We start from the raw sequence: 26,043 nt of genomic DNA, 5'->3' as shown, positions 1-26,043 counted from the left end.
GGAGGCCAAGCGAGAGATGAAAAGACAGAGGGAAAGCGGAGGAGGTGGTGGGAGAAATACAGTGGAGATAGAGCAATCCCTCTGGATTATGGCCTGAAGAACCAGTCTGGAATTCAGCGCTGTCAGAAGGCAGGAATTTAAAGAACGTGGCATCAATTTCTGTCAAAGACAAAAAAAAATACACAAAATGTTGACAGCGTTTTATACAGTGATCGACCTGGCCAGATCCAAACACACTGCCTGATACTGTTCCAAAAGTAAAGTGTCACCTATTGTAATGCTATCACTGATGTCACAAGCTGTTGATGGTCCCTACATAAATGTCAGCATTGTCTTTTTTTCATAGATTTTTGAGGGTAGAGTCACTCCTCACTCCAGTGCTCGGTTTCGTCTGAATTCCTGCACGTTCAGCAAATTTAATTTGTCTCAGGTATGACTCCAGACTGGGCTAAATGTAGACTGAGTTAAAGCCAACACTAATATGGGAGGTAAAAATAGAGCAGAAAAAAATTCATATGTAAATGTAGAGGTTAGAATATGGAAAAGCTGTGATTTAAAGTTTAAAATGCGCAGGGACTATAAGCAAAAAACAGTGAAAACACATTTTATTCATAGAAGGTAAACACAGAAACAGTGGTGTCTGATTTGTTGAAAAATCATGAAGGAAAATGGTGATTTTTATCTGAAATGTTTCCGACTGAAGCAGCAGATAAAGATATTATTATACTGTATTTGCATGTGCGTTTGAGCAGTGTTACTGTAAACTCTGCAGCTGTGTCATCAAGACAAATCTGAGCATTGGTCCCCCATGATGAATTTGAGTTTTATCGCTCCAACAGCCATGTAGGAAGCTTTTAAAACAGGAAATGATTACAGGGCCTTACATGTTACATTCAAACTGTATGAATAGTAATTGGATGAGGTCTGCAGAGCATTCCTGGGTGAGTTGGTCAGACAGTCAGTCCATATAGGGCTCGTCTGAGCTGAGCAGGGCAGGAATGTAGGGAGCAGCCTTCCCGTTACTGGAAATATTCAAAGAGGATTTAGCCTCGGAATCTCAAACTCGCACAGAGCTGCTCCTGTTTACGCTGTAAATCTGCTGGTCAGAGCTGAGATACTCCACCGTTTGTCATCACGGCCAAAGAATCCGCAGGTTTTCATTCCAGTCGCTCTGTGGAGCCTGCGATTTCACTGGCAACACACACCCCTCCTCTGGTTTAAGATGTGCAAGTCAGTGACATCGGCTGCACTCTCCTGGACCATGATGACACAAGGTCGAGAAACATAAACTACAAGACCAAAAGTATGTGGACACACAAGCACTTTACAGTGTGTGGAAACCTGAACATTTCACTCATACATGCCACATGAAGCCATGGGCATAAACCTACTGCCACGACAGCCTCCACACTTCTGGAAGCATTTTCACCAGACTTTGGAAACTGGCTGAGGGGATTTGCTACCATTCAGCCACAAGAGTCAAGTCTGACTGGACAATATCAGTTTAAATTTGGGAATATTTTAATGTTTAATGTCCTGTAGGTCAAAATAATCACACAGTTGTTTTATTTCTGCGTGCAAGTGCAATGTTAAGGCTTTTCCCCAGGGTAGTACTGGATACTACGTTATGCCTAACTGATTTAAAGGGCCCTGTAAAAAACAATAATGCTATTCAGACACAACATGCATTCAGTGCATCCATGGGTTTTAGTTAAGCACCATCCTATACTTTTACAATGCAACCAAAAAAAACTTACATTTTCTTATCAGCTCTTTACAATGTGTACAAAATATATTTTTCTTATCGACTTCAGAAACATATAATGAAAATAATGGCTCTGGAACGTTCACAAAAAGTGCACAAGACATAATTTATACAGAGAGAAATAATACAGAGGGAGGGAACGCCTGAACCTGGCTCCATTCCTGTAGGTGTGCTGACCTCTTCATACAGAATTCATTTACAGAAATAAATGAAAATCAACCAACTCAACAGGCAGTTTGGTGTGTTTGGTTTCAGCCACACCAACCCAAACACCCTACATGTCCAACTCTTAGACTTCTAGATGGTGACTTCACAGTGGTGGGAAACTTTATGCAACACCAAAACTTCCAACAACCAAGTTAGAAACGATAATACATAATGAATGCTATTTTCAAGCATCTGCTGTCCTCACAATACTGGTATGAAACTCTACACTGTTAAAGGTGTAGTCAGGGAATTAGTAAGTCCGTGTGTGTCCACAGCAGGGCTGCAGAGCAAGGACGTATCTTGCAGGAGGGACACCAACTCAACAGGACCGGGTGGATCTGTCTTTTTCTGAGCAGATTCAGGCTTCTGGCGCTTTTTGCAGACTACTCTCTTTGTTTCACTGTAACCGCTTAACCTGGAGGCAAGAGATCTTTTGGCTTTAGGCTTCTTTAGCTTCCTCTTCTCCGGGTCGTGGACAATGCTGTGACGCTGGAGGCTCTGCCTCATGGCGAAGGTCTTGCTGCAGCCTGCGTATGTGCAGGTGAAGGGCCGCAGCTCATCGTGGAAGGAGCTGATGTGACTCTGCAGGTTAAAGGTTGTGGTGAATGACCTGTCACAGCCGTCCCTGGGACAATGCAGGACAACCCGCATATCAGAGTGGACATGCTGATGCTGCTGCAGGAACCATGTGTCCCTGAACACCTTGCTGCACTGGTCACACTTCAGGATGGCCCTGTGCTGCTCCTTCCTGTGCTTCAGGTGCTCAGTCCACGTCTTTCCTGTGAAGGTGCAGCCGTCCTCCTTGCAGGGGTAACCTCTGTGCACCTTCTCATGCCGCTTCAGCTTGCTGGGGAAGGTGAATCGCATCTGGCAGCCTTCATAAGTGCACTGATAAGGGGGCAGCTGGGTGTGCTGCTCACACATGTGAGACTTTAGCTGCTTGTTCTTCCTGAACTCGAGTCCGCAGCCCTCAAACTTACAAACGTACTTCTTCTGCTCCTCGGTGTGGATGCGGCTGATGTGCCTGGCCCGGTTTGCGTTGGTGGTGAAGGCCTCGCCGCAGCCGTCCACGGTGCAGTGAAACGGCTTCACGCCGCTGTGGGTGAGCTCATGCCGTGCTAGGTGATACGAGCTACAGAAGGACTTGCTGCAGCCATCGTGCTCACACTTGAACGGCTTCAGCCCCGTGTGTTTACACATGTGAGCGTCCAGTTTCCACTGTTTGTTGTAAGCCGCCGAGCAGTCGGTAACGGAGCAGATGTAACGTTTGTGTGGCTCCGTTTTAGTTTCCATTTATGCGACAAAGAAAAGAAAAACGACAGAAAATACAGGTTGTTAACGGTCTCAGCGCCGAGCACGTTTTCTGTTCTGACACCGGTCTTTCCCACAATCCTCTGCAACGTGACGCCACTTCCGAAACATGGAAAATACGTCTTCATTACCCATCGTCCCTCTGTTTGGTTGTTGGTTGTTTTTGCAGCAACAAGAGTGTTTGTGAGTGTTTTGGTTTTTTTTTTTTTTTTTTTTTTGCCCAAGCGTAAACATGACAACTGCTTATTTAAAATGACAATACGCGTAGGTTTTATTTAAGTCGCCATTATGTTACTTCCCGGTCACATTCACACGAAGAAGACGCAAACGTTACACGGCAAACTAGCTGTTGCTAATGCTAGCCTGGTTGTAGTTCCGACGCGTTTGCAGCGAGAGAACGTCGCACCAAACTCTATGCAAAAATCTGGCTGTTTAACGTTGCCACATACCCTGTATCTAAACACTACGAGCATTTGCGGTCCACGTACGCTTGACTCGCGTATCAGAAATGAAAGAAATTAAGCTGCCGTTTGTTAGGTTTTTAGCCCAAATATTGCCTTTGTAACTGGTTCGCCACACGACGCAGTTGCTCTCTTACTCTATGCTAACGAAGTTTGGTCCGTGATTGTTGAAATGATCTCAGTCAGCGTTACTGTAGTTACATACCTCAATGACAAGCGCCAAACGTACAGCTACATTTGTACAGTTCTGTAGTTAAATGTAGATAAAGCAAAAGCAGTGTCTTAAATTCGTTTACTTTAGGCCATTAATTTTTCTCTTTAGCTAATCATTAAGCTTAGAATTACAGCCAGCCGCTGTAAACAGCCGCCATGGTTTCCTGTGCTATGTTAACAAGTTGAAACTGACACGATACTTCAGGCCAAGCTGAGCTTATACCAGTGAGAGCAGAGTCTGAATATATAAATGTCTGTGTATATGAAACCTAACTGTTACAGTATGGTGTCAGTGACATGATTTCTTTTTTTATCTAGTGACTAAAGTGTGAAAACATTACTGGTGTGGACGGTCAGGTGTCACTATGGTAAGCCATGATCTAATAATCATAAGAATATATGTTTAAATACTCAGTTTATACATATTACTAACAGAGTATGCTGTATTTTTTTCTTGAAAGGGTGAGAGAAAAGGAACGAACAAGTACTACCCTCCAGATTTTGACCCGGCCAAGGTGTGTACGATTGCACAGACCAGTGCGTGTCAGTCTTTTTGATTTCAACTTTTGTGTATAGCTACTGACATTTCAATCATTCTTTTTCCTCAGCATGGATCGCTCAATGGCTACCACAAAACTCATGCTCTCAGGGAGAGGGCCAGGAAACTGTCCCAGGGCATCCTCATCATCAGGTTAGTACAAGCTCATACAACGGTGAATGATTATCTTCTACAGTACAGGTACTGACATGTGATCTGATATGTCAGGTTCACTTGTTTTTGTCAGCTGGTGTTTTGTTGAGATCCAGTGTAAGTGTATGTTTTAACTGTTTGTGTCCTTTCAGGTTTGAGATGCCCTACAACATCTGGTGCGATGGCTGCAAAAATCACATTGGCATGGGTAAGTCTGGAGAGAAACGTGGCCATTTTTGTCTCACACCGTGTCTTTTCATTTTTGTAACCCTGTTCTGTCTGTGCAGGGGTCCGTTACAATGCTGAGAAGAAGAAAGTGGGGAACTACTACACCACGCCAATCTACAGGTAAACAGACTGGGCTGACTGCAGACATGACCGTTACACTCTTAGCTGCATGGTGCAGTTTTCAGTACCTACTTAAACAACATAACAAAAGATATTTGCATATTTTTTTTGTCTCCACAACCAGGTTTAGGATGAAGTGCCACCTGTGCGTCAACTACATTGAGATGCAGACAGATCCGGCAACCTGCGACTACGTGATAGTGAGCGGAGCACGCAGGAAAGAGGAGCGCTGGGATATGGCTGAAAATGAGCAGATCCTCACCACAGGTAAAGGAGTCCTGTTATTTAGCAATTAAATAACAAACGACTCGCTCAGTTTACTTCCTTATGTTATTTCTTAATGCAAAGTAGGTATAAGTACCATGATGCAAGGTTTTTCTTTTGATCGTGCTGTTCCAGTGCACCCAGTTTCAAACTGTGAAGATGTCTTTATGTACTCACTCTCTTGAGGTCGCAGATTTTTGTATTTCTTTCTGGAGTTCACAGTCTGCCTGCTTTTTTCCCCTGTCCCTTATCAATTCTGTCCTCTGTCTCTCTGTGCAGAGCGGACGGAGAAGGAGAAGCTGGAGACAGATGCTATGTACAAACTGGATCATGGTGGAAAAGACAAGGAGAAGCTTAGAAAGGCTCTGCCCTCTCTGTCCGAGATCCAGGACCACCAGTCTGGCTGGAAGGATGACTTCCAGCTTAACAGCACTCTCCGCAGGAAGTTTAGAGTAAGATATTTGCCTTCTGTATTACTGCGACTCTGTACACCAGTTATTAGTTATTAACAGTTCAAAAGAAGACCAAATAATTAGAAAATTAATCTCGGCACCACAGGAAACATCTAAGTGATGCCAGGTTCAGATTTCTTGACTTGTAAATGTAATGTTTTGAGATTGTTTTGTTTTGTGTTGTGTCACTAAACTTGTGTCTCTGCTTTCATTGGTGGCGCAGACAGAGAAGAAAGTTCTGGCTGAGCAGGAGGAGAAGGACGATGCTGTGAGGATGAGGACTAACCTGTCCATCCCACTGCTGCCAGAGAAGGAGGAGGACAAGAAACTGGCAGCACTTCTCACTTTCCAGGCACCTGACTGTAAGCAGAAGACAGACACACACATTGGTTAAACACCAGTGTCATGATTTACTCGATGTCTCCCTCCTGGCTGACAGCAGTACTTCTTTTTTTAATCCAGTAATTCATCTGACACAGATCTAAGCACAACAAAGTTTGAATTATCATTTGTTAACACTTAAAAAACTTCTTTCTCATTTGTCCCCTCTCTGATCAGCATATGAGGAAAAGCAGCACAGCAAGCGGAAAGAGATCTCCTCTCGTTCATGGTTCAGCTCCACCCTGTCCTCACCAGGAGGTGCTGCAGGCAGTCTGCTCCATAAACTGGGCCTGCAGGGGAAAGAAGCAGCGGTGGCCAAAGCCCTCGGCTCCTCACACAGCCCGCTGATCCGCAAACGCTCTGGAGGACCCGGAATCAAAACTGAACCCTGCGCCACCATCACCCGCAGAAAGTCAGACCCTGAAGTCAGCACACGTGATGGAGAGTTTTCAAAGGACAGCTCAAACACAGTTGTTAGACCAACGCAAGAAGGCCAGAAAGTAACAGAGACAAATAACAGTGTTAAAACCAAAGAGGAAGTGGATAATGGACTGATAAAGGCAGAGGACTCTGAGAAAGACAAGGAGCAGGACAGAGGAGCAGTCACATCCCTGGTGGCAGACTACAGCGACTCGGACTCAGACCCTGGACAATGAGGCTGCTCTCTACAGAAGAGTTACATGGGACAGTTTCAGTGACTGCAGGTCAAAAAGTCCATTTCTCATTCTGTGAGAATGAAACACACACAGGAGGTGGTCATCGCAGCCGCATGCACGTCTAGTCATATGGACACGTTCTGAACAAAATGTCTGGAATCAGATTTTCATTAAAATAATGGGTTTTATTTATTTTCTGTTTTCTGGTGACAAAACTGAGAAAACCTTGTAAAATTAAATGTGAAATACTGTTAAATTGTTGTGTGTTGTTGTTTTTTTTTAACGTCTGTCAGGAGAAATTGTTCCACCTTATCTAACATTCAGTGGTGAATGGCAGGTTTCGCATTCAGACCAAAAAAATCAAAGAACAAGGCTTTCACTTTGGACTGACCTCCAGAAATCAGTCAGTAAGAAGATCAGTTTTTCCATGAAGAGTATCACCAGTTGTTCTGGGTACTGATTTCAGTACCTTTGATACACTGAGAGTAAGTGTTTACAACAAAAAAATCAAATTGTTATGATTACCACACAGGAAAATTCATACTGATACCTGACTTAAAAAAAAAGAGTGCAAAGTGAATATAATTCCACTTTCATGGTAAAATTATCTTTACTCCTTTTTCCAAAACTATGTTGTAATTTGTCAGACTGAGCTGTATATAATACTTCGCCTTGGAATTAAGAGTAAAGTTGATTAAAGAACAGTTTAGGTTAAACAAGTATGAAAGAAAAGTCTTTTCTCCTTGGAAACAGGACAGAGTGGGGGCTGATGTGGGTTTAAATTGGATCAAAACAACAGAAGAGAAAACTCGATCATTCAGCATTCAGTGTGTCAGCCTCGACACACAGCCCACAGTGAGTTATCTGTAAAGTTCAGCTATTTAATGCTGAACCTTTGGCCTCGGTCAGAATGGGAGCAGATACGTGTTCGTTATTGATCAGCGACGTCACAGATCCTCATGATGAGGTAGGAGGAGGGATTTGGGATCTGCTCTAGCAGGCGACCATCTCTGTTGCCCACAGTCCACTGAGAGTCCCAGTCAGTCAACATGGGTCAGTGGACGCTACACAGCATTTTATTTCTCCTACTTGTCTGCAAAGCCAGAGGACAGATCGACTCTTTTGGAAGGTAACCTGTTTTACTTCTGCAGCTTCTGCTGACAGTTTAACTCTGTGATGCTTTGTTTACTAATGAAGCTGTGTTCTTTACAGACTCCCCTGGACTGAGAGGTATGTGTGTGTGTGTGTGTGTGCAGAGAGGTCATATACGCAGTTACAACCTTTAGTCTCTGACAGCTTAAGTTATTATCACTGAATCTGTCCCCTAGATTTGTACCATTTGACAAATTCCTGGACGTCCATGGGTAAGTGGCCAAAGCTGGAAAGATCAAGGTCTTAACAGAAAACTAATTAGAAAAAATTGATAAAATATTAATGAAAAGTTGGATTAAAACATTTCAATCAAGTTTCCTGACAGATGATAGTGACTGAGAATTTTAGACTGAGCTTCTTTTCGTGCCATCACCAACATCTTTAAATCTCCTTTTTCTAACGCCTTACACTTCCAGATATGTAACCAACCAAAAATATTTCTCTCATAGTGGAACAGCTTCTAAACATAAATGATGGGATACAGAGTGTTTGACAGAACAAATTAAAAACTACATAAATTCTTGCATCTTTCCTTTTTTACTGGGTCCATTTCCCTTTAACCCCACAGGACCATCGTGCACTTTTCCTAATTCTTGTTTTAATTTTCATATGTTACCGCACTAAAGCTAATACCATGTGACTTATAATGCTATGTTACGATACCACACAATGTTGTTTATTTTCTCTTTGCTTTACTTTGTGTACTGACTGAACTTTGTATTGTTTATTTGCAGCATAGCAGATTCAAACAGGGCAGTTAGTTCGTCACCAAGGTACAGTCGCCAATCAGATTCCTCTTCCTATTACAACAATAATATGTAATAATAATTTGTGCCATATTACAACTTTCCTGCAAAATACACGAGAACTTACACATCAGATCTTTCCTAAGAAATATTAAGAATTATTGTAATGGGACCATTAGCACAGTCTTTGTAACAGCAGGAGCAGTATTAGTAGTCGTGGTGGTAGAATGAATCCCTCAGTACTAATGGCCATAGTGAAAGCAGAGTTAGTAGTAACCATGAAAACGTTGATGTGTCCCTCACCTGCCTCGTGTTGTGTGGTCCTGCAGGTTCAGACTTCTGGCTCCAGACCTGCTCAGGACCGACAGCCAGGAGAACATCTACCTGCAGGCCGACGATGTGTCCACTCCCATCACCGTCTCCATCTCCATCCAGGACTTCAGCAGGACCACCATGCTCCTCCAGGACTCCGTCATTCTCAATGTGGAAAATGGCTTCCAAGCTCTCAAGGCTATACAGGTGACTCACCAGGGTCATAGCTTGAGGTATCTAGGTCTAGTTCAAAGAGACACAAGTGTGTTTTGGCAAAAACGTAATTTGTCTTTAGTTAATAATTACATGTTTGGAAAAATGTGTGGCCTATTTGTAGAATTATATTGATTTAATAGTATAAAACACATTCAAACATTTATCAAAGGACCATTGGAATATAACGGAGCTTGTGGTAGAACTGTTTCTTTAAAGGTGGATTTTTACGTGTGCCCGTGTTGTTTTTGTACCTGATCAGATCCAAGTTCTTGAAAATGAAAGTCATTCTGTCGCGTTTCCCTCTGTTTCGATTGTGTGTCAGTCCAAACTGACACGAGCTGAAAGCAAAGCTGAAAAACAAAACAACAAGATGAGATGTGCCATGTGTGCTGTTTTGGTTCTTTGAAAAATATCTGGAGTTTACCTCTGAATTCAGACTAAGTGTAGGCAGCCCTACGTGTAGCAAACAGTTTCTACTTTTTCACGTGAACTCCATCCATCTGTTGGCTTGACAGTGATGACAACTTTTTGAATTTAGCATTAAAATACAACGTCAAATACACAATCCTGCTCCGGCTAAACATCAGTGTGATCTTATCCCAGCTTCCCTCAGATCATCTGAGCCGCGAAGAGAAAAAGAACAAGTTTGTGTATCTGACGGCGAACTTTGGAGGCCTCCACTCTGAGCAGAGGTTACTGATGGTGTCCTTTCACTCTGGATACATCTTCATCCAGACAGACAAACCCATCTACAACCCTGGAGATACTGGTGAGATCACAATAACCACACCGGTATGAGAGACCACAGGTGGTATTTTAGCTGAAACTGCTGAAGCAGTTTAAGTTGCTAAGTTATAATAATAAACTTCTCTGTGAAAAAATGTTAATCTTCTGTCTGTCTAGTGGAGTGGTCACAGAAACAATGCTAGTATAAGTGGTATATATTTTGAATATTTTTCAGTTTGTCTTTTGTTTGTTTCCTTCTCGCTCTCGCTCTCGCTCCAGTTCGGTTCAGAGCCTTTGTGTCCTCTCCTTCCTTTAAGGCCTTTGACAGCTCAGTCTCAATAGACATCAAGGTAAACAGATACGTGTGGTGGTATTATCCTGTGATATCCTGCTGATTTCTGGGTTTTATCAGCTCAAATGACCTACTGTGTGTTTCAGAATCCAGACGGTGTGGTGGTTAAACAGCTTTTCAGGACCAGAGCTGCAGACGGTGTCTTAGCAGACACATTTCCTCTCTCTGAAATTGTCAAGTAAGATCTGCTTGTGTGATCCCTCTTTCAAAGCATCCTCTTTTACACCACTGCCTCGGTTATTATACACATACAGTACAACCACAGACACTGTAGTTTCTTGGCTGCTGAGCATCTCACCACAAAATGTAGGGCATGTTATTCTAAACTAAACTGAGAAACATAACACCAGTGAGGTGAGAATCAAAAAAATCATTGATGTGAGATGGAGGCTACTACCTGTCTATGGTATGGTACAATGATAATATCTCTCTTATATGACTGAATGTCTGGCAGTGAAGGAACATGGACCGTAACTGCAAAGTTCGACCACTGGAAGCAGAACACGTTCACCTCCCAGTTTGAAGTGAAGAAGTACGGTAGGTGAAATTAAGCTGCGTTTGCTTTTGCTGATAACATCAGTAGCAGCTTTGTTGGCTTTAAATGATTTTGTAAAGTAGGCATCACATTTTGTCACATTTTACCACATAAAACAGTTCTGCTTTATTCTCATGGCATGTTGTATTTCAGTGCTTCCCGCCTTCAATGTTACCTTGACTCCCAGGAAGTCCTTCCTCAGCCTGAATGACGACGAACTGGTCGTAGAGATCTCGGCCAGGTTGGTCCTACACACACAAACACACTTATGTCACTGCACATTATTATACAGCTCTTGGCTGCAATCATTCACTAACCCTCTTTATCCACACTGCTGCTGATTAAACTCCAGCTGTTGCTCCTGTTAACAGCTGCCTCTAAACCCGAAGTCCTATGGATTCTGCACTTAGCTTAATCTAGACCTTATCCCAGCCTCGACTTTAACCCTAAACTGGACTCTGAAACACTGAAACATAACAAAGAACATAGACACAAACACACAAACACATAAAACTTGTTTATCATGTTTGATTTTTGCTGACATAAGAATTTTTCTCTAGATGTTTTTGGAGTATTTCAGAAAAGAATGAATGAAAACCTGCTGACTAACCGTTGTTGCCACTGTGTTTCAGGTACCTGTATGGGGAGCCAGTCCAGGGCACGGCCTATGTGGTGTTTGGAGTGTTGATCGATAAGGAGATGAGAAGGTTTCCTGCTGTGAAGCAGGTGTCAGATGTAAGTCACTGCTCTGTCCCAGATGTCACCAGCTGTTCTCACTGATTAGTTTGATTTTCTATAGCTGGCGCTCTTTTGCTTGTCCGCTCTGCAGTGCCTTTGGAAATTCCCTAAAACAAACAGAGACACAGGCCTGATATCAGTTTATCTTGTTGTTAAAGCTGACATGCTTCCACAAACAGCTGGCTGTTTACACATCTGGCAAACATGAGCACGAAGGGAACATGAGCATCCCCCATCCCACTATACCTGCTTCATGTAGTACCTGCTCTGGTCCTTTATCTGCTCAGTGTTTGACTTTTTTCCTCACTGACTGTTTTCCACTTGGTGCTGGACAGGTTGCATTAACGTGTCTTCGAACACGATTCCCGTGGTTTTTTATGGGGAGTTGGTGAGAGCCATGAGACTCAACCATGTGGACCTTGATTTAAGATGTTTTTTTTGTTGTTTTGTTGTTTTGTAAAATGACTCTCTGTGTTCTTGTTTTCTTGAAGCTGGATGGAGGAGTCGTCAGCCTGAGCATGGAGGAGATCAAGAGAGCTTACCCCAACGTTAGATCTTTGGTGGGCAACTCTGTTTATGTCAAGGCCTCTGTGCTCACCAAGTCAGGTAAGCAGACAAGAAAAACAAAGCAAATAAGCACAGAGACTGTAGTGGATTTTTTTTTATCAGAAGTTCAATTAAGTTCAGTGATCATCTGTTAATTAAATCAATCACAAAAATAAATAGTGTGTTTCTGAAAATTGGTACAAATGCAGGTGACACTGCTTTAGAAGAGTAAGATTATCTTTCTCATGTTCACAGGACATAGGAAACTATCTCAGAATTTCAACACAATTGTGTTGTGTGCTGTGTAGGGTTGTTTTGTTGTGTTTGTTTGTTGAGATCAAACAAATGTTGTAATCAGGCCAGAGTTTATTTTATGGCCCATATAGGACGGATCAATGGTATTGTCTTTTGCAGCTTGGAGTCAGATGTGTAGCAACCTGCTCTTTAACCCCCCGGATAAACTGAAGCCATTCAAAGCTTTGACTCTCCCCTGTGTCACAACTGCAGGAACATGGGGGGCATGTTGCTGCTGTCAGGGAAAGAAAACACACAACTGCACTGAACTTTTGTGATTCCTGTTCATTTTCTGCAGTAGATAACTGACAGCTCAGTGACCACATGTGAAACAATTTTATAAAAAAATGGTTGCAGAATCACGTTATAAAAAAGTCAAAATATCAGAGGGAACCTTTGACTCTAGGTTCATGAATTTACTTTGGTTCATGGTTATTGGTTATTTACTCTTTCTGTATTTCTCCTGTGCAGGCAGCGACCTAGTTGAAGCCCAAAAGACCGGGATTAAAATCGTGGAGTCTCCTTATGTCATATCCTTCAAAGATATGCCAAAGTACTTCAAGCCAGGCATGCCCTTTGACTTTGAGGTAAGAACAGGCGTCTGTGTGGAGCTGGATCCTCGGGCCACTTCCACTCAGCCACTGTGAGTTAAAACGGTGATGTATAAAATCTCACAGAGAGAAATTCTCCCCAACCTATCCAGATCCAGGTGAGCCACCATGATGGTTCCCCGGCCCAAAACGTTCTGGTCAAGCTGAATTTGCTGGACACGCCGCTGATCGTCACCTCCGGCAGCACCAGAGCCACCGTCAACATGCCCAGCGTTCAACGCCAACAAACCATTACTGTTAGTATCACTGCCCGCTGCTTTTACTCACAGAGCTTCTACCGCCTGCAGCTGGATGAGCACAGATTAAACACCAGAAGGTCTAATGTTGTGAGAACTGTTGATCAACAGAAAATGTGTCTTTGGGTTTATGAAGACAAAACCTTCACAAACACTGATTTGTTTTTTATTGTGTCTGCTTCCCAGGCTGAGACCAAACAGGCTGGCCTGAGACCAGACCAGCAGGCCAAACAACAGGTCACTGTTCACCCGTACACGACCTTCAACCGGCAAAAGCAAAACTACCTGTACATCTCCACAGGGACCAACAAAGTGTCTGCAGGAGACCGACTGTCCCTGAAGCTGACCATCAATGCTGCTGACCAGACAAACAGAGACTTAATCAAACACATCACCTACCTGGTGAGACAACACCACCGCGTCACATTTCCAGTACACATGGAAATAAAAATGTAAAACTATCAGCAAACAACACAAAATCAGACAAAAAAAGCAAAAGTAAAATAGTAACAAGTAAAGAAAAGAAGTATTAATCATGACTTTCTCCCCAAAACCCTTTGGACTTTCTCAGGTGCTCAATAAGGGAAAAATCATAACTGCTGAGCGCAAGAATGTGGGCGGTCAGCTGGTCACCACCATTGGTCTGACAGTCACCCCAGAGATGATGCCGTCGTTCCGTTTTGTGGCTTTCTACAGCATTCCCTGGGTGGGGCGTGAAGAAGTGGTGTCAGACTCCGTCTGGGTAGATGTGGCAGATTCCTGTGTCGGAGGGGTGAGTGTGCAGCTCAGGGTCAGAGGTCACTGACGGAGTTTACAAAGGTTGTTCCATAGCTGAAAAAGTCCCCAGTCATCGGTTCACACTGCAAGGCTTAAAGCATAAGGCTGATAATGTTCTGTTCATTATGCATTTTTATCCTCTTTGCTTGATAGCTGAAAGTCGGGCCAGTGGACGGCAACCACCGAGACTACACACCTGGGAAGAGCTTTAGTTTTCAGGTCAGAGGTGACCCAGGGGCAAAGGTCAGCCTGGTGGTTGTGGACAATGCTGTCTATCTGCTCAACAGGGACAGACTCACACAGAGGAAGGTTTGTGTTTGTGCTTGAGGGAGGGTATATGTTAGAATATCTGAACATGAATGAATATGTGAATGAGTAAACCTCATGTCTCCTTGTCCCCCTTTGCATAGATTTGGAACGTGGTGGAGCACGGAGACATGGGCTGCACCCGCGGGGGAGGCAAAGACGCAATGGGGGTATTCACAGATGCAGGACTTCTCTTTTCCTCCAGTGCCGGGTTCAAAACCCAAAACAGACAAGGTACCTACACCTTTGTGTTCGGAGAATTTCAGCTACTATATATAAAGAAAAAAAAAAGAAAAAAGCCATGTTCCTTAAACTTAAGTGATCATCCTCAATGCAGTGAAGGAGTCGTCCTCTGCTAGCGTCTCCATCCACAACACGATAACACAGACTTCTTCACAGGATTACTTCATATTCTGAGATTTGAATAAATCCTCTGAGATGTACTTGCTTAGTTGTTGTCATAGTTTTTTATAGATTAACTCATTTATTAGATGCAAAATGTTGCAACGTCTGCCTTAAAAGTACCGTGAGGTGAAGAACTGGATAAATGAGTAAGACCTCCACAGGAAGTTGTTATAATTTCATTCTCTCCTCTCACCCTCTCCTCAGTCCTGCAGTGTCCAGGCAGTGCCAGGAGGAGGCGCTCTGCTGAGCGGTTGCAGCGTAAAGCCCAGCTGGGTGAGTGTCCTCTCATCATAGAGTTTGTTTCACTGACAACAGGTGAGATGGACTTCTCAGTCCGGACACTATCAAAGCCTGTCAGTCCCGACAGCAGCATTCATTAGCAGTCATGTTCCAGGCCTCCTGATGAAGGCAGGTTATCTCTTAGTTTGGTCTCCACCAATCTGTATCTGTAGCTGCCTGAAACAATAACCTGAAAAAGGCAAACAGGCACATAACTCGTTTCGTCATTTCATTAATTGTTGTGAATAAACTATTGATTACTTCATTGCTACGATCTATTACTTCATTTCCATCCACCCAGAGAGTCACTACAAGGAGAAGCTGCAGCACCGCTGCTGTAAGGACGGCCTGAGGGAGATCCCCATGCCCTACTCCTGCACGCGGCGCTCCCTCTACATTACTGAAGGCTGGGAGTGCATCCGAGCTTTCCGCTACTGCTGCTCCACTTACAGGGACCAGGTGTTTGACACTGAAATTCCCACCACCCCACCACCCATGACCACAACCCCTCCTACCACCAGCCCTCCACCCAGGCCCACTTTCACCTCCTCTCGTTTTCTCAATCATGCTGCGAGGCGCGATAGAGTTGTCCTCTTCAGCGCTAGAGAGCGTAAGTACTGTACCTCAAACTGATCCTTTCCATCATGTGATATTTTCAGTTAAAAGGATGTCTATTTTTGAAATTTGGTGCTATAATGGCCATCTTGGTTTGCTGTGTTAGCACACTAACATTTGCTAATGATCACAACTACAAAGTGCAGCTGGGGATGATGGGAGAATCATTCATTTTGCAGGTTTTACTTACAAACCAAGCAGTAGCCAGTAAACACTGATGTACAATACTTCAGATCTCCAGGATACACAAACACACACATTGCTTTGGCAATAAACACTGCATGTAAACATAACTTCTATTTGTTCACAGGATTACTCACCTTTCATTGTGCAGGAACTGGTGCAGGTGTGTACATATTAACAACTTCTAGACTGAATTTGTTCACAGAATCGAGATCTATGCCTAGAGGGGGCATGAGGTATACGATGGTTAACAAAATGGAAGAAGAAAGAGGGATGGGGGCAGGACAGGGGGCAGCAAAGGAAGAGGTGGAGGAGGAAGAGGAGGAAGATGAGGAAGAATGGGAGTACCTGGATGAGACTCAGGTGTATCTGCGTTCCAAGTTCTACGAGTCCTGGCTGTGGATGGATGTGAACTTGCCAAGCCAGGCAGACAGAGACGGGTGAGTAAAGGATAAGAGACAGAAAAGTCTCGTTGGTTTAGTAAAAGCTCATCTGTTGGAGCAGCAACACTGCTCCTGACTCCTGACTGGAAATTCTCTAAAGGCTCTGAATTCATCAGTTTTGTATTTTAAAAATGTTACAACTCACGAAAGTTACTTAAAAAAAGAGTCAAAGACGCGACATTTGCTATTTCTGAAAAAGGAACAAGGCAACATGAGAACATGTTGTCAGTCAACTTGAAAGAGGAGTCTCGTGGCTTAACCACATGAATGCCATTCACATGGTGGTTTGTTTTTCCCATATCAAAATTATGGCCTCAAAAGTCCTGTATGAAGGCAACGTGAGCCAAATAAACCACCCCCCCAAATTTTTTGCCAGTGTCCAATAACGTGTCTGTCCAGTATGTGGACATCTGTCCTCCTGCCTTTTAGTATAAATGTGAAAATCCAGCCGCTGAGGGTTGGTGTTCTGTGCCTGACGGCTGAAAGAACCGGGCCATTTCGTGACCATGTGAATTCCCGGAGTTACATCACGTTGTGTTTGTTCAGCGATAGCGGCTGAATAAACAGCTCACAATCAACAATACTGACTCACTTTATCTGTTTTAAACAAACACACCACTGATCACTAATCCATGCATGTATGTGTGTGTGCACATACACTCATGTTCTGTACTAAAGCAGATTCCTGTATGTGTCATGTCCTTGTTTACATTTACTAAACGCGAGAGCTGCTGAAGAGCTTTTTTTTTTTAATGTAGATCTTATTAATGTAGATCTTAATATTATACATAAAATTTGATCAACAGGTTGGCATCTAAGAATGTGGACAACCCTTTACCTGACAGCATCACAGAGTGGGGAGTTCTGGCCATCAGTTCATCGCCTCATACAGGTAGGAAGAGGAGGAGGAGGTGGAGGGAATCAAGGGTAACAGACGTGCTACAAACACTTATGCACATTCACACATACTATTATCCCCCTCACCGATTTGCTTTCTCAATGTCTGTAGGTTTCTGTGTGGCTGAGCCTTACAACTTCAGAGCATGGAAGCGTTTCTTTGTGGACCTGAAGCTGCCGCATTCAGTGGCAAGGAACGAGCAGGTGGAGATTAAAGCCGTGATCCATAACTACGGCTACGACGACTTGCACGTAAGAGAATCACAGTGAAACTGCGCAGCATGGCCACTTCAGTCAGAGTTATTAAAATTACAAATGTCAACCTCCAGGTGAGGGTGGTGCTGATGAAGACAGAAGGCATGTGCAGCATCGCCTTTAAAGACAGACACACACAGGAAGTGACGCTGCCGGCTGGCTCTTCTATAGCGGTGCCTTACACCATCGTGCCACTGGTGGTGGGGAAACTTCCTCTGGAGGTGATGGTGGTCGGCAGAGACATGATGGGAGGAGACCGCGTCCAGAAGTCCCTGCGGGTGGTGGTGAGTCACACTTGACGATGAAAATGTCATCGCACAGTGATCAGGATAGAGTGTTAATGGGAGCCAATAAAACCTTTTCTTTGTTCCTCTAAAAATGTCAGTCAGCGGATAAAAAGTTCTGTCTCAAAAATGGTGTTTCCTTCCTTCAGTGTCACAAAAAATTTACATCTGTGGTCCTCCTATGGTTTAATAACTCTCTTCTTAATCCAAACAGCTGGATGGAGTGCAGAAGACTGAAGTTTGGAGTGTGGTGCTGAATCCCTCTGCTGAAGGAGGTGAGACTGCAGATGCATTATGTTCTGTTATATCCTGTCAACTGCATGTTAACGTGCCACATTCTTTGGATTTTTACGGTGCATATATGGGTTTGTACACATTCGGGGTTGGGTTTTTTTTTTCGGGAATGGATCCTCTTCAGGTTTGGGTGAGACTTCAGTCATGAAGTTTTACTTTGTGGCTCTGCTTCTGTCCACTGCAGGAACGCAGACAGTTCGTGTTGGCAGGATCGAGCTGGAGTCAGTTGTGCCAAACTCTGTTCCAGAGACATTCATCAATGTCAGAGGTGGGTCACTAGCAGAGCGGTGGTTAGGATTAAAAAATAAAAGCTCAGAGAATGGACTGATTCTTCATTCTGCCTCTCCTCTCCAGGAAACATGTTGGCAGACAGCATTGATAACTCCATCAGTGAGGACTCTCTGGCATCTCTTATCCAGATGCCCGGTGGCTGTGTGGAGCAGAACTTGGCCAGAATCACTCTGCCGCTCATCGCCACCCTCTACCTAGATCGAGCCAACGACTGGGAGAGTGTGGGGGTGGAGCGCAGGGCTGAGGCCATCAGATACATCAGGAGAGGTGAGAGAGGAGGGAACAATATGTGGCTAAAGCACAATATCTATCAGACAGACTGCTGTCTAACATACTTTGTTGGAAACATGGTATGTAAGATACATTTAGATATTTGGACGGATGGATGATTTCTGAATAAGTGGATGCATGGATGGAAGGGTGGATGGATGAATTTCAGCCTTGGTGGACAGATTGATGGCGATTGATTTGTGTTTTCAGGCTATGAGAACCAGCTGGCGTACAGAAAGACCGACGGCTCTTACCCCCCCTACAGGCGTGAAGGTGCAAGTACATGGTAATGTAAAAAATTAACACAGACAAAATTACATATGTAAGCGACATGCATAGTTTTTGCTTACAAGTCACTAAGTCTGGGCTGATGTGGACGTCAGGATCACAGCGTACGTGGTGAAGGTGTTCTCCATGGCTCACTCCATCATCGGCATCAACGAGCAGCAAGTGTGTGACCCTCTGCTCTACCTGCTGAAGAACAAACACAGGCTTCCTCAGGGAAACTTCGTAGAGCACAACCCAGTTTACAGCACCACCATGACCGTGAGACACACACACACACACACAGTCAGTTTTTGAAAAGCTTAAGACGTGATGCGCAGAAATTGGAATTAAACTGGAACTGGACTGATTCGGACATGGTACTGTGTTTTTTTTAAAACCCTTCTTTCCTGTGTGTGTCCCTAGGGCGGTCTCAGGGGCGATGACCCGGAAACAACCCTGACGGCCTTCGTCCTCATAGCGCTCGCTGAGGCCACGCAGGCAGGGATCCACTGCACCAGTCCAGACGTGAATGTGAAGGTAATTCATACAAAGAAAAACAGAAAGTGCTGCAGAGCTGCTTGTGTGAATTATTCTGTATTTTTCTATCTCTCTTACCTTATTGTTGTTGTGATTGGTAGTATAATGAGTAGTTATATTAAAACTGCCTTTTACAACATCTGTTGTCATAGTTACTGATTCAGAAGACAGCAGACTACCTGAAGAGAGCGCTGATGAGTTCGGGGAGGAGACCGTACACAGTGGCCATCGCCTCCTACGCACTGGTTCTGGCTCAAGGTTTCGACTCGACACGGTCATTACTCAGAGCAGCAGCTCCAGGTATCCTGCACCTTACCTGCAAAGACATTAAGTTACTCACTGTCCCCTTTAAAAACTGCTTCAATTTTATTTTTTTTAAAAAATAAAACAGGGAATAGAAAATAACATTCAGTGAGAATAGATAATGAAATGGTGAATGAATGATCTCATTAACTTACACAGGAGCTCCCTCTGTACCTTTCTCTCTCTCCTCCAGGTGGCAGCCACTGGCCCGACAGGCAAAACAGTCTGTTCACCTTGGAGGCGACGGGCTACGCCCTGCTGGCTCTGGTGAAGCTGGGACGTATGGAGGAAGCTGCAGCACCCTTCAAATGGCTGAACAGCCAGCGAAGAAGAGGCGGCGGCTTCGGTTCCACTCAGGTACCAGCTGCAAATCCAACTGTTTCTGAAAAACCAAGTACATAATAATAGATGTAAAATCAAAAAGTACAAAATCGCCACGTTGTGCTGCTCACTGATTTGCAGCATTGCCCACAATGACCAAAAACAACTAAAGATTTTAGCTCCCTCATAAAAAGATGCACAGAAAAATCTCTAACTGTTGACAAATTTCTGTCATTTAACTGCATAATATGATCACTTTATGGCTCACTACCAGGACCATTTTCACAATTTTTATTGAAATTTAAGCAGTTCAACTCCAGTGAAAAGTCACCAACGAAAACAGGCCTTTTTTTTTTAGTTAAGAAACTGTTTAACTTAGAGTTTTCCTCCAGCAATGGAAGTAAATAAATCCTAAGTTTACATAAACAGTTCCTGCAGCTGATCTGATTTTTGTTCATGACCTCCAAACCCTCTGTGTGTACAAAGGCAGTGTTGGAACAAACTGTCACTACACCCTCTGGTGCATGATTTGGACGGTACTGTACTGTACTGTGCTGCAGGAAGTAGGACTGTGTACTGCTTCAGAACGGTGAACAAAGGAAGACAGACAAACCTGAAATGACAAAGCTGAAATGTCTGTCTCTGTCCTGTCCCAGTCCACCATGGTGGTGCTCCAGGCACTGTCAGAGTACCTGATCAACAAACCCCCGCCTGATGACCTCGGTCTGGACGTGGACGTCAGAATCACAGGACGCAAGGAAATCCGCTACCATTTCAACGCTGATAGCGCCTACGCTGCTCGCTCCTCCAGGGTGAGGGTGACTGAGAGATCACGCAGCGTGAGTTTACTGGGAAGTTCACACTTGGATCACTCACACAGGTTTTTTTTTTTTTCTTCTATGGTGCTTTTGTTGCATAGTTGCCCACTAATCTTGATCTGGAGGTGGAGGCTCGAGGGAACGGACAGGGGATACTGGAGGTACGATCACACAACATGTCAAATCAATGGTGATGATCAGTTTTGTCAGTGATTGGCTTAACTCTGGACCGCACATACTTATAAATGTATGGTTGACAGTTTGGAAGAACGTTTGTATTTATTTATTCTTTTTTTTTTTTTAACTTCAACTTTAACCCAAGGTTGTTACTTATTACAACCAAGTGCATGAGGTGAGTGAGAAAATGCCCTGCAAGGACTTTGAGCTCAACATCACCATTGAAGAATCCACCGGTAAGTTCGGTCTTAGTTTGGGTGAAGTCATTTTCAGTGGGATGAGATGCATTTTAGCAAAGAGGAACATTGTGTCCTGGATTGTTCCATTTCTTTGAGATACTGGAAAACAAACAGCATAAACATTACACAGCAGAAAACAATGTAAGTTTCCATCATGAAGCATGAGATTTAAAATACTGAAAGAAACATACCGAAACGAATTCCTATAAATTATTTCATCATTATTAATTACTTAAAATAAAATAAAATATTGAAATATATAACTAAACAAAATGTGCTATCAGAAACTCGACCTTAAATCATTCTTTATTTCTGTCCCATAACAGAAAAGCCTCCAGCAGATGTAGAAAAGTCCTATCAGATCACCATCAAAGTGAGGTGAGTTATCAGTGTATAACATGTTTGTTTCTGAAAAATTTATAGTAAACAAGGACAATAAAAGACTTCTGATGTTAACTAAATGCTAACGAATCCTGTCGGTGACCGGCCAAACCAGTGCCTCCACGTTTGACTGAATTCTCTGAGCCTAGATGCAGCGTGACTCGAGCTGAAATGCTTCTCATTAAATGAAATATAGAGCGGCTGTCTGTTGTGTGAGTGCTGTGTTCTCTCTGTCTGCCACAGAGCTTTAGGACCCAGAGATGTCAGGATGGTGGTCCTGGATATCAGTCTGCCCACCGGCTTCACTCCAGAAAACTCTGACCTGGAGATGGTAATTGACCTCCACCTCCAACTTGCAGGGACAAAGATTAGAAGTTGGAGTTTTGACTTTAGCTTGGTTATATACTGTACATCCTCTTATTTTACATTCACAGAAAATGATGAAAGAAAATTTACTTTACCAATATCAAACCTTTTTAGCAGGTTACAAATTCTTAAAAAAAAAAAAAAAAAAAAAAAAGACTGCCGGGTCCTCAAGGTGTGTGTGTGTGTGTGTCTGTCCAGTTGTCCAACTCTGTGGACCGATACATCAGTAACTTCCAGACTGTTGATAATCTGAGCGACAGAGGCTCATTGATCATCCACCTGTTCAAGGTAACTACACTACAGACCACAGCTGAATGTTGCTGCTTCCATGAAAAACGGATCCTTCTTCATGTTCATGTCTTTATTTCTGTTCCTTTTCCAAGAAGCAGATTCGCTGAATCGCCTAAAAAAAAAAAAAAAAAATGGTACAAGTGTTTTTAGAGTTCTTAGTTTTGCACAACACTGTTACGCAGATAACTCATTAAATCTGCTTCTTGGAACAGGACTTTCTTGGGAGCTCAGTCTTTCTAAATCAGTGTTCTCACTGGCTGTGATGCCTCAGCGCTAAATAAACCTCTCTCCTCAGGTGTCACACAAAGAGCCAGAGATACTGATCTTCAGGCTTCAGCAGAACTTTAAAGTCGGCCTCCTCCAGCCGTCCTCAGTGACCGTCTATGAGTACTACAACCCAGGTAGGAGAACAGACCCTGACCATCCCAGCTCACGTTAGAGTTCTTTCAGACCAGTCTGAGGCGGGACATGCTGAGATTTAACTGTGACCGCTCAGACCCATGATTCAGATAAATGTTTTTATAAATATTGTGTGTGTCGTGCTCTGTCAGATCACCGCTGCAGTCGTACCTACACACCCACAGAGGACAAAGAGGAGCTCACTCAGATCTGCAAAGACAATGTCTGCCGCTGCACACAGGGTGAGTGTACGCATGGGCCTGCAACAGCACATTGATGGACACGTGTGTGTGTGTGTGTGTGTGTGTGATTATTTCAACTTCTGTGTCCTGTTTTTTTTTTTTCTTACAAACTCCAGGTGACTGCTGCGTCTCCAAGACCGACAGTGAAAATTTCACCAACAAAGAAAGAGAGACGTTTGCCTGCACCAGCTTACACCACGGTATTAAACACACACACACACACACCCACACACACACACACACACACACCCACACACACACACACACCCACACACACCCACACACACCCACAGCTGAACTGTTTTAAAGGTCAAAGTCAGTCGGAGGCTCAAGTCTTCTTTAGGCAAATGACTTTGACACTGTTCCAGTAAGAGCGGCCAAAACCCCGCCTACATCCTGTCACAGTCATCAGTGGAGTGATGACGTCTAAAATATAGTATGATACACTCTTTGCATAAAATGAGCTCTACAAAAGCACAGTATATATTAATATACAGAGTAAAAGGTCAACAGCAGTCTTCAGTCTTTTATAATATAACAGCTCTTGAGTAATTACAGGCTGTGTGATATTTTATAGCAGTGGGATTAATGCTAAATAATAATTGTTGATAGGCAACAGAAACACTGACGTACCCGTCCACAGTTGTTCTTCTGCTTCAGTTTTCCAGGTGAAGGTCCTGAGCATCAGCCAGAGTTACTACGACAAATACGAGGTGGAGATTACACAAGTTATCAAGCTGGGTGAGTGAATGCTGTACACACACACACACACACACGCTGCTACCAGTACTGCTCTCTCAGTGATGCAAGAAAGGCATGCTTCTTTTTTTTTTTTTTTCAAATATCTGCCGCTCCCCTGTTTTCACTTCCATCTTTCTTTGAACCAAATCACTCTGACCACTGCACCAGCTCACCAGTAGCCTGAAAAATGTTCACAGCAAACCACAAGGATATTTTTGGAAACTGACATGATCCCAATTGTTTTGTATGAACTTAAAGTTGGCTGATGATTTATTCTGATGTATAATTCTGTTTTTACTTTTTTTTCACATCAGGAAGATAATCAGACAATCAGTGGTGACCAAAAGTCTCCACTGATATTCAGAGTGTTGTCATTATTTTATGTTTACCAAAAATATTATTGCAGCAAAAAAAAAAAACCTATATTAGATCGACCCCAAATCACATTTCCCTCTTGATTTCATATCTTTTTTTTCTGACATCCAGGTGTGGAGGATGGAGTTGAAGTCGGCCAGCGGAGGTTATTCATGTCTCACGGTGGATGCAGAGAGGGCCTCAGTCTGAAGCAGGGCTCCCAGTACCTCATCATGGGCCCCAAAGAGGACCAGTGGAACATTGACAGTGACACAAACAGGTAACAAGAGCAAGGGAAAGAAAACAAACAGTGGCCAATTTATTAGGTACACCTGCGAACTCTAATTCAATCCGGTGCAAGAGCTCAGCCAGATTTTTTTTTTTTTTACCTGTACAAAGACGATGATGCTCTGTCAGCAAGGTGTTCATTTAAATATCTATTAAACAGGTTGTAGTTTGAAGTGGTGTTGGTTTGTTGTGTTCACTTTCAGGGTCAGGAGAAAAAGATCCTTAGTTTCCGGTTTATAATCGGTCAAAAGGTTAAACAAGAAAAAAATAAAGGCGCCAGATGTAATTCTTAAAATAACTGCCACAGGAGATGCACAAAACAGTCCTCTTATGTCTTAAAACCCAAAGCCTAAATCTAATCAAACTCCACTCTTTCTGTTGTCTGTCAGGTTCGTCTACATGTTAGGAAAGGACACCTGGGTGGAGCGCTGGCCTTTGCCTGCAGAGTGCTCCAGCGATCCCAGCCTGCAAGCTAAATGCAAGACCCTGGAAGATGCTGCGTATGAGCTGTCCGTCAACTCCTGCAGGCTTTAGAGGTGTCTGAGCAACGACTGCACGACTGCAACCACTCAACTGTGCCATTCTGTTGCAGAGATGAATAGAATTGATGTACAAAAATAGCTTCTTTTTTTTTTTCTTTTTTGAAGGGCTATGTGTGTTTTGACTGTGGAAAGGGGAACTGAAAGTGTTGCCAATTATAGCAACGTACCCATTTGTCTCTACTGTGTGAAGTCTGTTGTGAGAGCAAGTCCTGTGTGCAGTAAATACAAACTGTAAAAGTACATTTTGGTTTAAAAAAAAATGTGTGGTTGCATCAATTCTGCATTTTTAGACTATTCTGAAAGAAAGAAGTAAATGTAACCTGTAGTTATCTGCTTAGATTAGCAAACTACTTCATATAAATACCAGGCTGCAGGTCCCCTCTGTGTCCATCGGGTTTGTGCTCTCTGAAGCGGCAGCATCGTCCTCAGTTTACAGTGAAGGAAAAAAAAAATCAGGTGAGTGTATTATAGATTATCAGACACACATAGTCCAACAGTAATTACATCAGCCATTTGCAACAGTGACTACAGAGCACTCAAAACCCTCATCCTCTTTTTCTCTCTGGGGCCGAGCTGTTCAGATGTCAGAACACACTGTGGGGCATGTATTTTCCTTACATGCCCCACAGTGTGTTCTGACATCTGAACTGAGAGAAGGACAACAATAAATCCACTTGCTGCTGCTGCTATTAAACTCACAGCTGCTCTTATCATCCTTCATCTCTGTCTCTCTGACTTCAGAGGCACTAAAACACATCGAAGGGTAATTAAAGTACAAAAGTTATCTATTTATCACATTGCGTTGTTCCCCTTTCAGTGTAGAAGGGAGATGTCTTGAGCTGTAACTTTCCTCTGTGGTCAGGAGAATAAGCAGATAAGAAAAGACTTCCTTCCTGTCAGACCTTCTTCCTCATTAAGTTAGTAAAATGCAGTGTGAGCCAAAGACCAAGAAAAGTGTGGGTGCACTGCATAATGTAATTTATATATAAAAGAGAATTAGAGACCAGTATCAGATTAAAAAAAAAAAAAAATCAGAATTGTTGGTGTTGAATATTTTAAGCCACAGTGAAAACTTCTCAGAAGCTCCCCGCCGTTTGCTGCTGCGGTCACATGCTCACACTCTTTTTCATTTCATTTCTCAACCAGTTCCAGTCTGTTGCTTTCCAACCTGTTTTGTTAGTGACTCATTTAAATGAGACTATGAAGTTGTGACCTTCCATCACAAGTTACGGCCTTTGGACATGAGTTGTAAGCATTTCTACCAA

At 43.3% G+C, this 26,043-nt stretch overlaps 3 protein-coding genes across 3 annotated transcripts; 2 read left to right on the top strand and 1 right to left on the bottom strand.

The window, feature by feature from the left end:
- Positions 1 to 588: 588 nt before the first annotated feature.
- gtf3aa (general transcription factor IIIAa) lies at positions 589 to 3,375 on the bottom strand. The gene has a single exon (XM_041036980.1). The coding sequence runs from the start codon at positions 3,263 to 3,265 to the stop codon at positions 2,195 to 2,197; it is 1,071 nt and encodes a 356-aa protein (XP_040892914.1). The 5' UTR covers positions 3,266 to 3,375; the 3' UTR covers positions 589 to 2,194.
- Positions 3,371 to 6,997, top strand: yju2b (YJU2 splicing factor homolog B). The gene is made up of 10 exons (XM_041036979.1): positions 3,371 to 3,466; positions 4,276 to 4,325; positions 4,419 to 4,472; positions 4,566 to 4,648; positions 4,801 to 4,856; positions 4,936 to 4,996; positions 5,121 to 5,263; positions 5,540 to 5,712; positions 5,936 to 6,074; positions 6,271 to 6,997. The coding sequence occupies exons 2-10, from the start codon at positions 4,323 to 4,325 to the stop codon at positions 6,747 to 6,749; spliced, it is 1,191 nt and encodes a 396-aa protein (XP_040892913.1). The 5' UTR covers positions 3,371 to 3,466; positions 4,276 to 4,322; the 3' UTR covers positions 6,750 to 6,997.
- A 758-nt stretch (positions 6,998 to 7,755) lies between these two features.
- LOC121180551 (complement C3-like) lies at positions 7,756 to 25,825 on the top strand. The gene is made up of 44 exons (XM_041036056.1): positions 7,756 to 7,878; positions 7,962 to 7,979; positions 8,078 to 8,113; positions 8,636 to 8,674; positions 8,977 to 9,166; positions 9,779 to 9,944; positions 10,181 to 10,251; positions 10,340 to 10,431; positions 10,708 to 10,790; positions 10,942 to 11,029; positions 11,421 to 11,523; positions 12,018 to 12,132; positions 12,838 to 12,953; positions 13,070 to 13,213; positions 13,400 to 13,615; positions 13,785 to 13,985; positions 14,144 to 14,299; positions 14,401 to 14,530; positions 14,906 to 14,974; positions 15,282 to 15,590; positions 15,984 to 16,218; positions 17,028 to 17,113; positions 17,231 to 17,370; positions 17,448 to 17,657; positions 17,872 to 17,932; positions 18,136 to 18,219; positions 18,306 to 18,509; positions 18,723 to 18,798; positions 18,896 to 19,058; positions 19,203 to 19,316; positions 19,469 to 19,616; positions 19,813 to 19,976; positions 20,597 to 20,752; positions 20,860 to 20,919; positions 21,081 to 21,171; positions 21,501 to 21,552; positions 21,799 to 21,886; positions 22,120 to 22,209; positions 22,508 to 22,613; positions 22,764 to 22,853; positions 22,970 to 23,053; positions 23,514 to 23,594; positions 24,081 to 24,228; positions 24,626 to 25,825. The coding sequence occupies exons 1-44, from the start codon at positions 7,799 to 7,801 to the stop codon at positions 24,768 to 24,770; spliced, it is 5,298 nt and encodes a 1,765-aa protein (XP_040891990.1). The 5' UTR covers positions 7,756 to 7,798; the 3' UTR covers positions 24,771 to 25,825.
- Positions 25,826 to 26,043: the final 218 nt, after the last annotated feature.

The sequence above is a fragment of the Toxotes jaculatrix genome, chromosome 4 (genome assembly GCF_017976425.1).
Source record: "Toxotes jaculatrix isolate fToxJac2 chromosome 4, fToxJac2.pri, whole genome shotgun sequence".
NCBI classification, from domain to species: Eukaryota; Metazoa; Chordata; class Actinopteri; family Toxotidae; genus Toxotes; species Toxotes jaculatrix.
The sequence above is the reverse complement of the archived record's forward strand: the minus strand, read 5'-3'. Positions and strand labels throughout refer to the sequence as shown.